General features: G+C 39.8%; 1 protein-coding gene across 1 annotated transcript in view; it reads left to right on the forward strand.

The window, feature by feature from the left end:
• Nucleotides 1-2238: 2238 nt before the first annotated feature.
• fgf12a (fibroblast growth factor 12a) overlaps nt 2239-17886 on the forward strand; it is an 85902-nt gene continuing 70254 nt past the window's right edge. Inside the window, exon 1 of the mRNA XM_015361564.2 lies at nt 2239-2559. Coding sequence (XP_015217050.1) covers nt 2469-2559 — 91 coding nt within the window. The 5' untranslated portion in view covers nt 2239-2468. The remainder of the gene's footprint in view (nt 2560-17886) is intronic.

The following is a 17886-nucleotide window of genomic DNA, read 5'->3' on the forward strand; positions in this document are numbered from 1 at the left end:
AATATTTTCTCAGCAGATGCTCAGGCATGGAAAGGTGCACAGGGCAGTTGCTGATCCACACAGAATAAAAGCAATTGGAGTAAGGAGTTCAGTGTGAATACAGATCTGTAGATGGATCACACCACAGTCACAGTTGTGTTTGTGATCCGGTGTAGGTTGCTGTACACGAGTGACAGGCGCATGTAAATGAGAGCTGGGGGCTCGCGGGTGGTGTCTTGTCTGGTGAGTCCTTAGCAGATTGTCAGGGACTGAGCGGTTCTGATGTCTGTGGGAATTTCAGGGCACCACAGAGGAGCAAGGATGGAGAGTAAATGAAGGTTTGGAAATGGATGGATGCAGCAACAGGGAGTGGGAAGTGGAGGAGGGTTGGCGGGGGTTAAAGCAAGGGAAGAAAAAGACAAGGTGAGTCACAGGATTCTGGAGGAGCTGGATGGGGAGGACAGTGATGGCAGGGAGAGAAGTCTAGGTAGGAGTCTCCTACCAGGGCCTTGACTAGGAGTAGGAGTTGTGTGGGATGATTGGTAAGGAAGGGGCAGATTCTAGGAGTGTCAGTGAGGAAATGTGTTGGGAGAGGGAGAGGGGTAAAAGCAACACTGAGGTGTTGAAGAGGTGTGCAATTGTGGGTGGAGTCCAGAGGTTTGAAGTCAAGGGTGTCATGTAGTACTCTAGTACTCTACGAGTCAAGTACATGTAGTACTAAAATCCTACTGTAAATTTACAATATGGAAATGATAATTAGTGTATTTAGATAACAAAGGCGCGATGCCAATCAACGTAAAGGGGTTGGTTTAAGCTAATTTAGTCATTTAGAAGTGATTGAACTCTCAAGGATGTCCTACAGCTACAGAATTTGCACGGACAATATGACATCTTAAGAATGAAAAATTACTTCATTGGCGTTCATACCTATTCCCACTAGGTGGGGATGTAAGCAAAGTGGTGGTCAGTCGAAACGTAGAAAAATATTTCTTATTAAGATGTAGTATTTACCTATAGCTTTTCTTCGACTCTAATGCATTAATAAGATTAATTCACAAGATAATTTAGGAAGTGTTTCTTTTTTTGTGTTGTTAAATGCTGGTTAAAACCACTTGTGTGATTTTTCCATATTGGAAACATTCGAATCTAGGTCAAGACACGAGTGGTGATTTCTTTCATCGGACACTCTTGAAGTTTTGAAAGAACGAAAACCTCAAGCATGGGCGCCGTTATCTTTTCGAGACACGGGAATAATTGCATGTAATACCGCTGGCACTCTTTAATACATTCTTCCACAAACGATTACAATAATATACATGAATGGACTGTCATAAAGGTCCAGTAAACGACCTTAAATCATATAGAGAGGTTCTGCAGTACTTTTTTTGGGTAAATGCTTAACTGCGTACGGAGTACGGGCGCCTTATGTTTGAAAACGCACCTTTCAAGTGTATTCATTTCCCAAATCGCGTCGTACCAGGGAAGATTCAACGTCGTTTTAAGGGCATTCCAATTTGGGAGAAACATCAGCGTAGTATTTTATGCAGATATTATTTTAAAAAAATAGTCTGTTGTGAGTCTGTTGTAAAGTAACATAAAATATGCGACAGAATGTTTTTTAAGGTCTTCTTTAAAATGTGATGGTGATGCAGTGCTTCCATAGGTTTTTTCAATTAAGTTGGGTACATGCAAGAGTGCAGTATCGATTCGTTCACAATATCGGGATCCTGCACGATTGTTCAACAATTTTCGGTTTAATATAAATTATATATTAAGGTGATTAAAATATAGATTTGTAGACGTAAAGATTAATCGTAATCATTCGAGAAGACGAATTTAATTCATTTTTTTAGCATACTGTATAATAACGAGCGGCTAATGAATATACAGTAATCGTTTTCGAAAACTGCTAATATAAACCCAATTTCCGGTTCAAATACGGATAAGAGTGCAATCGTACCGTACTGTATTCCAAGAGGTACAGTAGTAAATAATAACAAGAGAATATAGTGTACGAAACAAACGCAAGATTTTGTTATTGACATCTATTCACAGTTTTACAGTGCTCCCGGTCTTTGCTTTTACTACCTTAACGACGTAAAGTGATGTACAATATTACCTCATTCGCGGAAATCCTGCCACTTACCCCGCAGTTTAAGTTTGGCGTGCGTGTTCTCATAGTAACCCACGTTTTACGTTTGCTAGTAAAGAGGAGGTATGGTCTATAGAAATTAATAATTATTCTGACGTCCTTGCGCAGCTCCACGCTTAGACTCAACCTATTTTGGCAAACTGCCTACATTGAAAAAAAGTCTCAAGATGTGTCGTTTGAGCGTTTAAATTTTGCCGTTTCTTTTTGTAGAAGAATACGAAAACTAGAGATCGGGCTGTCACCACAGGCGAGCCGAGGTGGCTATGCTTCTGTAACCCTTCGTGCTCTTTAGTGTTAGATTGCGTGAGTAAGGATAGGAAAACATTAACCCAAATCAATGAAGATTTTGAAGCATTTCCTGGAGAAAGGAGCGCATATGCTGCAGTGTCTATGTGGAAAGCGTTTGAAATCGACTAGAAGCGCAAGTGGTAAGATGATGTTTGCATGCTTTTCCCCTGAACATTTGAGACTATTGTCTTCATCGGTGGAATAGAGTGAAAAGAATATCCGCCGACCCTTCATCAGGCTGGTGAAACTGTTCTTATTTCACAAAGTCGAATTCTGTCTACGATTGGGAGCATGACGGGCCTGTGGTTAAAACCACCACAAATACTCACACCGGCCCTTGTTTTATTCAGTTCCTCTAATACAACTGCTTTTTACTGTATGTCCCTTCTCGTAATTGCAGCTATACATAGCTGACTGGCTAAATGCTTTCTGATGTAAGTCCCCAATGGGGTATGCGTACTGTTAATGGAGCACACGAAGAAGTAGTCAGTTTGCATTAAGTTTTCACTTAAATACGAATGAAGCTGCGTCTGTTGTTTTATTACTTCATTGGATAGATTACTGTACCTACAGTAGTCTGTCGATCTGTTAGTGTGTGGTGCTGTTCTCTCCATACGTGGTTTCGGTCCGATTTCTCATTGATGTGCAGTGTTAACCGTTTTTTCTTGTTTAATGATCAACCCTTTTGTAATGTCTTAGCGGCTGGTGAACGACGTAAAAAGAATTTCCCTGCAGCATAAACTGTAATGCAATATTTGGAGGGAGCGAAGCACAACTACATTATTAATAAGCTAAATCTATTTCTTATAAATCTTGCAATGCTTTTAAAGATAAAACAAAAAGAACTCAGTACACTCTTTAGAAAACTGGATTTCAAATTCTCTAAAGGTGACACCTCAGTAAAGTAGTGCAGAACCTTGGCCAGACACTGGGAGGAAGAAATCCCAGACCTTTACTGTAGGTGGTCTAGAAAAAGTTATTTTTGTTTCAGAACCATGGACAGCACAGCCCTAATGCTTCATAAGACTCGAAAACTCACTCAAATATGGGTATGCAGACACTTCTACTGTAATAGATAAGTAGGTTTTAGCATTTTATCTGATTCTGCTGTTAATAATTTCTTTGTAATTGAGTATTTTATAGCAAGAGGTAACAAACTGAATGATAGCTGTAAAAAATACAAGTTAAAGAATATGAATTAATTAATGGTAAACACCATTTTCAGCTACTGTACTGCATCAGCTATTTGCATTGGTTTTTCAAATTATATTTGTGAAGTTTATATGTATATAATATGCATATTCTTCATGCTGGGAGATAACTACTTTTGTTTGTACACATGGCTGGTTAGCAGCTATTAATATACAGTACAGTAATTAAAACAAGTTTATGTCTTTGACTTTTGACGTTTGTCAGAACTCTTGATTAGAACATGTTCTGTGTTAAACCTCTTCCCCATTTCAGTCAGTGTTTTTGGACCAGTGGTCACTGAACTGGAATATAAACTTTGCTGAAACATTCAAGTTTTCACAAAAATATCAGCTTTTGAACCATGAAATAAAACTTAGACACAAAGAGAAAAGTACGATCAAATCAAAAAGTTTCAAAACTTTTACTTAACTCTTCAGTCTACATAAAGTTTTGCATATATCAATTGATTTTGGATTAATGGTGTCAACGCTTCAGTTTTTTTTGTAGTTTAAATCCTTCTCTGAATAAGAAAAATGAAGGAATTCTATGCTTAGACTAAATCTTTTCCAGACGTTTGTGTATTTTTAATGTTTTAGAGATTGATCATGTATACATTGCATTATTTGAAGATGTGGGCAAGAAAAAGAAACAGGTGAACGTTTATAGGTTCTTGCAGTGTTCAAAGAAGCTTTTCATTGGGATTCAGTTTCCTCTTACTTTCCTCTTCCTTTCCAAAGACATGGCTAGTTTAACTGGTGTTTTTGTGTGCTCGTTTGTGCTCTGTGAAGGAATAGTGTTTTCAGGCTGTAGTCCTGCCATCTGCACTCTGCTCTCTGAATGAGCTCCAGATCGCCATAGCCTGTACCAAGAATGAGAGTCTTTCTGATACTGGACAGATGAACACATGTGTACTTACAGTACAAAATAAAACCAATGACTGTGTTCAATGCGTATGGAATGCTTACTGCAAAGTTCACATCAAATTGTTTCTAGTTTATTTGCTTATCCACTATTGTCTACAGTATGTACTAATCTGCTGGGATCCCACCGGTACTGCATTTGTTAGGTTTCACAACTTGCCTGTTAAAATCCAGCGGGAGAAGATTGAAAGCCCCGGTGAAAGATTTGAAAATATGGTCCACTGTGTCTACAACAGCTAATGAGGGCTACACTCCTCACTGGACCTGGAGCTCTATCTGCGTAGAGTTTGTCTGTTCTTCTAGGGTTGGTGTGGGTTTCCTTTGGGTGTTCCAGTTTCCTCCCAGTGTTCAAAAACATACTGGTAGGTTAATTGGCTTCTGGAAAAACTGGCCATGGTGTGAGTGTGCGTGTGTGCCCTGTGATGGGCTGATGTCCTGTGCAGGATGTACCTTCACATCCATTGCTGGAATAGGCTCTGTCTCCCCTGTGACCCTGTGTCACATGACGATACAATGAATAATGATAATATAATGATTAATAATATAATTTGTACTTATCAAAGAATGTTTTCAATTAACAGGTGGTAGGTATTTGGGTAGAGTGTATTGCAAAATTGAGTATAAAAACATGAGACTTAGGTATTTATGCTGACACATCATTCAGTCAAATTAATGGATGTTATGTTAAAATTGTACCATATACCATTAAGTCTAAATGTATAATATACATTTAATATAATTAAACAGTTTTGGTCACCAAAATGTTTTGAATACAAATATCATGCTGGAATCAGTCTAGAGGAGAAAATCTGTTGGATTTTGGGTTTAAGGGAATATCCTGCACTAACAGACTGATGAAATGGAAGCGCTTGTGTCTTAAACACTGAAGCCTGTTAGGAGGCCTGATCCAAGTGTTCAGAATCCTCAAACACACTGACAGCGCAAGTGACACAGTGGAGTTCTTCAGAGTAAATAAACAGGGAAATACAAACCAGAAGTCACACAGGCTAAGATGTACTGTATGTGGGAGAAGCTCCCTAGCGTGAGTGGCTCTGAGACTTGAAACAGCACATTTGTTAAAGTTTATGTTCCTGTGCATGGGTCTGTTAGGATTGTATTCATGCTTTCATCTTGTGCCAACTGCATGCACCCCTGCAGTCAGCCTCTAGGGCCTGCTCACTTCGTAACTCTTTCTCACTGATGACTTGCTCTTACGTCAGTCATTATACCTGTAACGGGAGTAGGTCTAGGCTCCCGTGAAGCATTGTTCAGGACCCTATGCAGAAGGTGTAATATGGAAGTAAGTGGAAAAGGATTAGGGGAGGAGATGATGAGGATCAGGAGGGGTTGACAGACAGGGGGGCATGACGATGGTGAACTGGTGCTCGGGGGTGGTAGCCAGGGCGAACTAGTCCAAGGAGTCCAGGGGAGAAACCTGGGGCAAAGTCCAAAAGTCCAAATCTGGTTGATCCATTCGAGACGGAAACAAGACACAGTTAAAAACCGGAACGGGATCCGATACAGGGACCGGGAATAAAAACAGGATGACGAGGCCAGGCGCTCTGAGTCCTGGACTCAGCAGGGTCAGGAAGCCTATAGGAGGCCTATGCCCTCAAGCCGCGGATGTAGAGCGACTTGATGGTAGGCGGGACTCTGGGCGTCTGTCTTCCAATGCAGAGCCCAGAGTAGAGAGAGCACCCGGTTTAAATAAGGAGGGGCAGGATTGGGGGCAGGTGCACAGAAATAGCAACATGTGAAAGAGCCGGAGCGCCCTTAAGAGGAGGGATTACAATTGTGACAATGCCCAGTTCAATGATGAGACTTTCACCAGGAGCCATATCACCCTGCACCTCACAACTGGCAATCCACTGAAGCTCAGTAGGCGTGAGCCTGGTCAGTACCTGGATGGGAGACCTCCTGGGAAAAACTAAGGTTGCTGCTGGAAGTTGTGTTAGAGGGGCCAGTAGGGGGCACTCACCCTTCAGTCTGTGTGAGTCCTAATGCCCCAGTATAGTGACGGGGACACTAAACTGTAAAAGGCACCCCTTCGGATGAGATGTATTACCTGACTCTCTGTGGACATTAAGAATCCCAGAGTGTTTCTCAAAAAGAACAGGGCTGTTATCCTGGCATCCTGTCCAAATTTCCCATTGGCATTTACCAATTACGGCCTCCTAATAATCCCCATCTATGAATTGGCTGCATCACTGTTTTCTCCTCCCCAGTGATAGTTGGTATGTGGTGCGTGTACTGGTGCACTATGGCTGCTGTCGCATCATCCAGGTGGGGCTGTACATTGGAGGTGGAAAAGGGGAGTCCAAATTGCCTGTAAAGCGCTTTATAAATGTAAGGAATTATTTTTATTATGAGCAAGGGAGAAGAATAGCACATGGTTAGTCACAGAATTGTAAGGACTTCCAAGTGTAAGAACCTCACAGTCAAGACAAGTAGCAAAATCATTACAACTAAAGGTGAACTCTTTGCCATAGGGATGGCTATTTGGAACACTACAATCCTGTTTCTCACCGCAAAAGACTTATTATACTCTTTCTCCCCTGTTTATCCTTGAAAGCTGAGCAGCAGCTTGTGAAACCCAGAATCCTTCTCCTTCATCTGGGTCACAGCAGCTTGTGTAGTTAGACCCCAGCTCTGAAGCTCTGTCAGCAGCATCTGCAGGGCCCAGGCTTGTACAGCCCAGACAAGTGTAAGGCTGCTACAGCACCTTGCCAAAGGGACTTTGGGCACTACAGAGAGTCCTGGGAAATGACATCACTATAATAGTCTGATCTTACTTGAGCACCATGAAAAATAATAGTACACAATTCCAGAAGGTAAAATGAAAATCTGCTGTGTGTGAAGGCAAAATAAAGGCAGTGGGAAGGTCTGCTGCTGCTAATTACGACAGCTCAAGACTTCTGGAAGTAACCTTTGTCTTGTAAAAAGGTTTTGTATTTGCCACATTAAGTGAGAAAACATTTTAGGTGAAACAATATATTTTATTATTCTAAGTACTGAGTGATAATATGAGAACTGCTGTATGAACCTTCTTTCAGGGAACTGCTTAAGCAGGTTCAGCATGAATTGTGAAAGATGGGAAGATCACTTTTTCAGTTTTCAGTTGTATTTGTTTTAGGTTTCCTTTAACCAGGCTTGCAGCACTGCATGTGTGGTTTTTATTCCCAGCTGTGGTTATTATTTCAATTTAAAAACTGCAAGGGCAAGGTACTATGCTTATCTGGAAATGACAGAGGTGAACTCATCATGTCAGCTCTGAGTCTAGATTGTGCTTCATATACTCAACAGCCATCCATTATTTAAAGGCTAGAAGTATGAGTGCCCACCTTCTAGGCTGAGATGGCATGATTCTTGACAATAAAGAGGGAGAGTTAGGGAAGAAAAGGAACGAGTCCGATGTCCTACTGGCTTAAATGATTTCTGGAAATTATTTATTAATCTGTATACATTTTTATCTGTATTTTGCATGTATTAATATTGCTGTTTAAAAATAAAAACTGGAATTCATAAATATCGACATATTTACTCGTGTAAGCACTTTTTTTGGGCTGCTTATCGCTATTAGCTTGCATTTTATTCTTTTACATTTCTAAAAAAAATGATGCACACCTTTTTAAAAGATGTTTTTGGAAGAGAACTAGAGATACAGTATTTGCAAATGTGAGTCTTTTCTCTGAGGTTGTACAAGAATCCTGGTGTTCTTTTTCTTCACACAGCGCTCATGATCTTATTTCAGTCAACAAAGCCAAAATATTTACATTTCAGAATTACAAAAATAATATCCACAGTCATAAAGAATCTAGAATTTAAACATTAGAAGTGCGAATAGAGAGAATTTATCAGGGCTTCCTTAACAAGGGCACGTACAGTACAGAAAATATGACATGTAAACAATCAGATTCATCTCTCCGTTTTCTAACCACCTTATCCAATTCAGGGTTGCGGGGGAGTTGGAGCCTGCCCCAGCAAGCAAAGAGTGCAAAGTAGGATACACACAGACACAGATACACACACATTCACACCAGGGCCAGTTTTGCAAGAATCCAATTAACCGGCCAGTATGTCTTTGAACTGTGGGAGGAAACCGGAGCGCCCAGAGGAACCCCACATGAACATGGGGAGAACTTGCAAACAAAGCACAGAGAGCATCCCAGAAATTGAACCCACAGCACCAGCGCTGTGTGGAAGCAATGCTAACCACTGTGCCACCATTGATATTTTGAATTTAATTTTAATTTAATTCCAAGAACTAGACTACTAAACCACTGTAAACTACACATACGTTACAAGAACAACACCAATGCATTCTTTGTTAAAATTAGTGTTCATGTTTTTCATAAAGTACACCAATATTTGGTGCTTATTTTCACAAAGCAGCCTTTTTATGTTACAGGGAATGTAGACTGTACAAGCTGTGTTATACTGTAGGAAAGCACTGCAGTAAATGGTGCCCAGTGGGGCTGTCATGTGAGCTTCCAGAGTAAAAGGAGGTAAGAGCCTCCCATTTGCTTAGGCCACCAAGGGCTGTGGCTATAGTACAGTATGTGCAGAGAGAAGTGTTTGGATTAGCCGTGTTCAAACACCTGTATTAGACGATCCATCCTCGGGGCTGTAGTAGTGAAACGGATCGAACACTTATTTTCTCTACCAAAATGACTCATTATTGGGACAATTTCTAGCCAACTAACAGAGAGGTAGGCAATACAAATCTAACTTGATCAAAAAAGTGGTGGGAGCTCCAAAAAATGACAGGGAAAGCAAGTCTAGCTATTACATTCTTAGAATATAATATCCATTATATTTACTAATCTGTGCAGTCACTCAAATCAGATGTGTATATGTAATGTACTTGTAGTCTTTGAATTAAAAGAAGGCACCATTATTTTGCTATTCATGAACATTTCTGTCAGCGATGCCCTATAACATCGTAAGTCTATACAGAGTAACTGAAATAACTTGTCAAGTTGTCAAGTAGAAGACAGAGGAGGAAGACTGCAGCTTTTTTGTAGGTCAGACTTTGAGAATGTTGGCTGCCATCTTGCTTGGGCAATTACTGGTAAACTGTAAGAAGTTCTTTCATGTTTTGTAAACTGCCAGTGAAGACTGCCGTCATCAAAGATGTTATGCAGTGATATTTTGTAATATGAGGCACACAGCAGTCATTACACAGATAAGACAATCGTAAAAGTCAGCTAAAATCTCAGAAAGGGTCTAGAAAAATCTACAGTGTGTAAGATAGAAATCTTACAATGTGACTAGACTGGAACGTGTGTTGAACTTGTTTGTTCACAGGTCTGTGCTTGTTGCGGTAGATCTGTTGTAGAAGGGGTTAAAGTACTGCTGTGGTTCTTGTCTGAGTCTTTATTACCACAATTGCACTGTGTGGCCATTCAGGAGAGAGAAGGTTTGGTTCAGCAGCAATGAAGCGATCTGATGGCCTGGTATCAGTGGTGCCATGATTGTGTTCTACAAGGGTTAATATGACGGGTTTCTCTACCTGAGGCCGATGCCAGTGTTTGTTACAAATAATGAAAAGCAATAACAGCAGGTATGTATGGAGTTTGCCTTAATCTGACTATGTACTGTAACAGCTCATTGAGTGTTCCTCTTCCATGATCAGTCAGTCTTGAATACAATACTCCCTGTGGATGACGTTTACTGTAGGCACTCATGTCACTTTTGTTGCTAATCTGTAAATGAGAATCTGACATAATCTGAAATGTTTTCATGTGTGGAAAATTGTTTGGTGGGTCAATATTGTTTCTTGAAATTGTGACAAGTGTCCAGAAAATGCCATAGTGCCTGAATTTCATGGAAGGCTTTTTTGGTGCTATGATGTCATTGTGTTCGTCCCTATCCCAGCTCTATACAACAAGGCATTAACACATTCTACCAACTGTCTGCAAGATGCTGATGCAAGATGTTGTTTTGAGCCCGCCCCCACCTTTAAGTATAATAATACTTCAAGACATGGATGGGAAACGTGGAATAAACTGGGTGGGTCATAAGCCCTTTCAGAGGTTTTGCAGGACTATCAATGGACAGCCCTGACATTGGAAAACTTCCATAAGCACCTATGAGAAGCCCTTGTTAGTCAATGCTGCATAGACTTCATCAGTGTGACCGGCCAGCTCCTGCATGCTTTTGTGCTATCTGTTACATCACAGCCAATCCATTACAGTGTGGGCAGTGTTTGTTTCCCCTGCATATCGCCTGAAAAACCCAGCAAATCAATGAATTTGCCCAAATTCATTGCTTTATGGAGAAGAAAAAACACAGTGACTCATAGAATCATTTGCATTGCAAGATCTTCAGTACAACAGTTTGTTTTTTAAACAGCTCGACAGGGCGATCTTCTGGATCTGCCACTTTCCACTGTGATGTACATTCTCAGCTCTTGTTAAGATCACCTATATGCAATATAGACTGTCATCCATTCAGCACTTTCTGACACCCCATAGTCTAATTCAGTATGCAGGAGTGCAGGATGCTAGCTTGTATCTTGGAACAGGCAGGGTAAAACCTTTTTCTGTGTTTTTCTATTCTCTATGGGTATCAAACGCTAGAGCCCTTGGGACTGCACACTGAAGGCACGGAGTGCGCTGATAATTTTACACCAGGATTTCTCTCGTCAGGAAAACAGGAAGGCCAGCTGGAAGGATGGCAAGCCTCCTTGTATTCACCTCAGGAGGTCACACAGGCACACTGACGTCATGCATTTGCAAGATCATTTGAAGCATAAGGACAGAACTGTACTTGTCGTCTGCTTTTTCTCTTCATCATTGAAGTGGGTCCCTCTCTGTGGATTGGCAGCAAATGCCTCAGGAAGCTCATTCCCCTCATGGTGCAGTCATTTTTTCCTTAACACATGAGCAGGAGTCTGGCTGATTGTGGCCAGGCTGTTGTTCATTTCCGCTAGGACTGTGGTTTCAATATGAGTCATCTGTTAGTGTTTTACCAGAGGGCCAACACTCCAGAGAGCACTGCTGCCAAGGGATCCAGGGCACGATTTCTGTAATATATTAACCCTTGCTCACGGGTAACAGGGAGAAATAAGCACCATAATTTTGGACAATCTGATAAAAGGTTCTGCTTTGTGTGCAGAATGGATCTTATAGGATTCCCTCTTCTGTGTCAGTTTGGAGAATTTTAATATGGTTATTTTCATGTCTTTTTGTTAGGAAACTTCTGCGTGATCCTAAAATTCAAACGGGCTATATTGGACACATTGTTCCATTTTCTAACCACTTTATCTAATTCAATGTCGCAGGGAAGTCAGGAATCCTGGCAAGCAATGGGTTACACCCTGGATGGGATTCCAGTCCATCACAGGGCAGAAACCCACATGAACACAGGGGGAACGTACAAACACCACTGATAGATAGCACCCCAGGAACTGATCCCAGGACTCCAAGGTGGCCAGATAGCAGTGTTTACCACTGCGGCACCATGTAATCTTGTTTTCTTTAAATTACATTCATTGTCAGGGTTTTTCAGGAAATCTTTCAAATTATTGATGGTCCAATGCCCTTTATAAACTGCCATGCTGATTAAGCTGATAGGTGTCTCTCAGTTGTCCCTCTGCAGTGAAGGGCGTGGTCCTGCCTTGTGCCCTGTGACTGCAGAAAAGACTCTGGTTTACCGCAACCCTCAGGAGATGTAAGTGGCTTTCTGACAGCAGAAGGATGAAGATGTGACAGTCGCTATACATAACCTGCAACTAACACTGCATTGTTTTTAGGATATTTTATCAAGGCACAGTATTTGTGTTGATCCATGGTGTATTGGAAGTTGGAAGGTAACAGAAATCCAAAATGAGGATGTGCTGTAGTTCTGATTTGCTTCTTGACCTGATATCCTTACCACTGTGTATAACCTGCTTTCTGTAGAAGAGAGATACTCCAGTTCTTTGACTTTGTCTTTATTGCTTGTGCCAGATACTTGCAACTGTAGTGCTTTCATTTTCTGTATTTCTTCTTATCATTTTTGTTATTATTTTCTGTATTTATTTTAATTATTCAATAGATCACTGATTCCCATGTACTGAACATGGGTTGAATCTAACAATTTAAAAACCATTTTATATACCCAAGTTTTCTAAGTACCTGTGCTAACCTACAGTGTATTCTGTATTTAGAGGCACTAATATTTATTAACTTTGCTCATTTAAGATACTTCCTATCCTTTTAGGGTAAAGTAGGGGTAATGTTTGAGTTCTGGCTTCCACGGTCTGGGGCCAGCTTGCCTTCAGTAAATGAGCATGAAACTACAGTTGAAGGAAGAGATTCTAACCCATGCATGAGAAACGCTGGATCCTCTGTCCATTGTTTTAACATGTGAGGCAGCTGGAATCCTCGGTTCTTTCAATCTTTTTTTATGAAATGTGCTTTTTTATAATGTCTCTTCCTCTGGCTACAACATTTTAGCTCATGTTTAGACGTCCCTTCTCCATTTTTATATACCCACAAAAAAGGTCAATAGTATTAAACTGCTGTAGTTTCAAAGTGATATTAGAGGCAGACCTCCTAATTCATCTCCTAGATTTGTGACATTTATTCAGCAGTTTATTAAAAGAGCAACAAATGTTTCACAGTACTTACGTCAGTGCTGTCTATAATCGTGGGCCGACTTGGGTTGTGTGGTGCTGCTGATGAATGGAGTTTTTAACACGTTGAAGAGGGATGACAGCAACCAAGTCCTCCTTCACCTTTGCTACCCTAAATGGTAATCCTCCGTGACGTCACTTCCTGAAAAGCTAGAAGTCTCCCAGTAAGCTCCTCTCTCTTCCTCTGATGAGTGTTTCTGCACTCCTCCTCCAACTTGCGCAGCTGCCCCTTGGTTAACTCCTCACACTGCACAGGGGTCTGCTTCTCAGTCAAGGAGCTTGGCCCTCAGCCCTTCTTAAGCCTGACTTCTCTCTTTAAAAATTAATGGGTCTACACCTTCTTATTTGGTGCCTCTGTTCCTTGTGAGTGGTTTATTGGCTGAAAGGCAGAAGGAAACCTTATTACTGGTTTGGCGTGCTCTGAACTGAACCCAGGGCCTTAGTGAGGCAGCTATACTAACCACTGCAACATATAAAATTATTTATAAATATAACAAAACAAAAATGAGTAATGGAGAAGTGTAGGTAGTGGGTCTCTGGTCACCTAACTGGTGGATTATAGGTTCAGGTCCTCAATTCCAATGGAATTACCGACGATATGGGAATAAAAACTAATAAAAACCTTCCTGCAGAAGGTCATAGCTGAAAAATTACTTTGTTTTCTTTATACTCTTCACTGTTGAATTATCCCCTATGTGGTTCTATACAAATGTGCCGTCGTGCTCCATTTTTCCCTTCACCAATGAATGAATGAATGAATCAATGCCATCTTGCAATTAACACACTTGTTATCGGTTTCCCATTGTCCAAATTCCAAAGCAGGTTTAAAGGGGATAATAGTTGTGAATGCCCTTGGAATAGTGTGCCTCACTTTAATAGCTAACAAAGGTATAATGAGACCTAGAGTTAGAGGTTTAGGGGGTTGATGGAGAGAGTGGGCTGTGCTGTTCCTTTGAAATAAATGTTTAGGACGAAACAAAGACTATTCTACAGCTAACAGTAACTTTATACTCCTTTATCAGCATGGTACTGTAGACCAAGCAGCAGTTTATGAATCCAGCTGCCTATACAGTAGTAAGTGGCTGAGTCCTGTTGATCCGTCTGTGCTCTGTTTCTGTTAGTTCCTCTTTGCTCTGTGACTCCATGTGCATGAGCACCAGCAACTCGGATTTCTGCAGGATTTGAAAAAGATAGCTGTGCAATAAAGGCAGGCAGAGTTTATAAAATACACTGTAAAAAACACAAGAAAGGTCACAAATGAGAGTAGCCTATTTGGCTTATCTAGTCCATTTGTTATTTTGGTAGCTTATTGATCCTAGGATACTAGGATTTCTTCAAGCAAACCAGGGTGTCAGCTTTAACTGCATGGCGTGACAGTCCTTTGTATAATGAACTGCCGTCTGATTTTAAATGAGCTTCCACATACTTTTCTGGTGAAAACCTATCCTATCTCTATCATGCTGTTTGCATTGTTACTTTGCCTGCTTGTTGTTCACTATTTTAAGCACCTGTGAATGTCATCTTTACTTCCGTAGGAAAATTCATAATGGAGTGTCTTTAATAATTGAAACAATATGTGGAGAGCTGTTGACCATGCCTCTAGTTTTAGATCTTAAAATAGAGAGGGCGAGGAATGGGGTCAGTTTTATGCAGGGGAGTGGAAGGGAAGATATGCCCTGGAAAAGACAATACTGTATAATGTACTAGTCGCTAAAAATGCTATTTTTCCAGTGTATGACAGTAATAATAATAATAATAATAATAAGAAGAAGAAGAAGAAGAAGAAGAAGAAGAAACTTTATTTTATATAGCGCCTTTAAAGGTGGCTTCTCAAAGCGCTTTACAGGATGACAAGGTGACTCTCTAATATCCTTGGGCAAAGAGTTCCAGAGCTTGGGGGCATAGCAGGAGAAGGCCCTGTCACCCATACAATGTAGACGGGCTTGGGGGACAGTAAGGACGGCAGAATTTGAAGAGCGGAGGTTGCGAGGTGGGGAGTAGGGCGATAGAAGTTCAGACAGGTATTGAGGTGCCAAGCCATGTAAAGCCTTATACTGTAGGTGAGCATGAGGATTTTAAAGTCTACGCGGAATGTGACCGGAAGCCAGTGCAAGGACTCCAGGATAGGAGTAATGTGAACACTTGCACTAGACTAGAGTAATCACGAAAGTGACCCGAAACATACAGCCAATGTCGCCAAAATTCCTTCAGAAGAAAAAAGAGGTCCATCTCCAGATTTAAATCCAGGTGAACAGAAATTTACACGCTAAAGAAAAAAAAATGTAAGTCATGACTCTCAAAGAATAGTTAGGAGTTCAAAGACCTTTGACTGCAGCAGAGCTCCTTGAGTGATCTCACTAAGAGTTTGGTAAACATAATGGATTCTACAGTAGATTTCATGCATTTATTATGTTAAAGGGATATGCAATGAAATACTGGCTTTTACACTCTGAAGTTGAAGAGAATGTGTCTCTTTACTTATAGTCAGTTGAAATCACTGGGTTGAATACACAGTACATAAAGTAAATGCTTTTGCTCTATGACCAAATATATGAATGGAATTTTCCAAAAATAAAATGTATATTATGTTATATTCCTGATTCATCTTGATTTCATTATCACAATTGCTTGACTGTACAGCACATACCAGTTTTGATTGCCCTGTCCCAAAATGTTTTGTAGGGTATTTTGAATGAATCATTACTTTAGTTTATCAGTTCAGACAGATTACGAGAAAAAGCACTTTTTTAACAGTCTTGTCTGTTGTAAAAACTGCGAGCATGCCATGTCTACAGCAATTATTCAGGCAGTGCTTCATTTCTTTTTGTTACATTTGAACTTTCCTTTCTCCTATGTTAAATTTGTTGGACAAAAAGACTATGCCAGCTATGCTCAATTATACCAGGAAAGGATGCTAAATAATTGTTTGAGCTTCCATGACTTGAATCTCTCTAATTTCAAAATTATGCAGTAACTATTATGGAAAAAGGGTTTATTTGCTACGACTGAGAGGTTTGGTTTAGATCAATTTAGAATAGTTCTGTCATCTTCCTATAAGCCAAAGAAAATGTTTCTTATCCTGCAGTGGGTGTTGAAAGAGCTTTAATTCTGATGCATTAAAACATCTTTCCAATTTTGCTGAAGAAAAAAGTGAATAGAAAACGTTTAAAAAAAGACATTAAATGATCTGACATTGCCCTCTGCTGTTGAAAATCTAAATTACAGAACTGCCCCTTTGGTTCAGTTCTCCAGCTCTATTTTTCAATTTTTGCACACCCGTTCCTAAATATTAGCATAACAGTTTATTATACTATTAAGTAAAGAACAGGGTAAACCGTATCATCACTTGATCACTGTAGCTTTTTCTTGTGCTAAACACCTTTACCATTAATGCTGTGACATAAAGTCTTTTGTTCCTGATGAATGTTTCAAACTTTCATACTGGGAAATATTGGAAATTCAAATGCTAACTCGATGTGTTGTTCCAAGTGAAATTTTTATTTTAAAAGTTTAACTTTTGGAGGAGTGGAGGAGAAGTGGACAATCTAAGTTTCCCTTGAATCTTTCATGGTATTAATAAAACATAATTGCTCTGTTTCAGAGGAATTTCAGATTGCAAAGGCATTCAAATGCTGTTTATTAAAACAATGAAATGTATTAACTTCATGCAGGAGTTCAGAAAATATACTGATTGATGTAGAATTAGAGCAGGTTCTCTTCATTGGTGGAATTTTTAGTTTGGAGTTTTAGATAAGTGGCATTTTTCTTCTCATGCATGTTTCAAGAGGAAAGTCTTTAAATTAGTTATTAGTTTGTGGATGAAATGAAACAACATGAGCTGCCATCAATGATTTAAAGAGTTTTTCCCCTTCTATTTTGTCATGTTGTTTGTGCAAAAGCAGGCTACAACAGGGAAGATCTCAGGGCTTTACTTAACCTTTTCCACCCAAAACTAATTCTTCCTGTGACTGTGAAGTCAGTGTGAGTATTCATTTGCTGTAAAATAATTATATCCTGTAAATACAGAAAAGCAAGATTGACTTGATCATTTTTGTGCAGAAGAGATGAATACAACTAATTGCACAGTAATGTTCTGTTAGGAACCACTACAATGAAATATTTAAAAGTGCGTTTTGACATGGTATTTTGGTTTATGGGTTGTTAGACATTACAGTGGTGTCTTAAAGCTGTGCTGCAAAGACAGTGTATGCTTAAGAAAAATGAATCCAGAGTTTATTTTAACTTAATGCTGCTTGAATGTGTTTGACTGATAGAGCAGTGGACGGTGTCAATTTTTATTTTTTTGTAATTTTGCAAAAAAATAGATTATAGACAGACAAATTATTATTATATCAAATGATTTCAATGTGGTAGTAACATACAAGAGTGCACAAAGACAAAATGCATTAAATACAAATGCATGATCATGATCTACAGTGATGAAACTTATGTTTTAACAGTTAATGCAAAGTGGAACACATTAGCGATTAGACAATACTGTCAGCCATTTGTCCCAATACTTACACTCACCTGAAATGGGGGGTGGGGGGTTTGAACACAGCGAATGACATTGTTCTACATGGCTAAACATGTCTTCAAAATAATACGTAGCAAAAAAATGCTGCCTCATATTAATTATTATTAATTTATCTGCATTTTAAATGCCGTTAATCCACAGAAAAAATTGTACAGTATCAGCATCAGTTGTCAGTCTGTCTCCATTCTTGCCACTGTAA

Source organism: Lepisosteus oculatus, chromosome 13 (genome assembly GCF_040954835.1).
Source record: "Lepisosteus oculatus isolate fLepOcu1 chromosome 13, fLepOcu1.hap2, whole genome shotgun sequence".
NCBI lineage: Eukaryota > Metazoa > Chordata > Actinopteri > Semionotiformes > Lepisosteidae > Lepisosteus > Lepisosteus oculatus.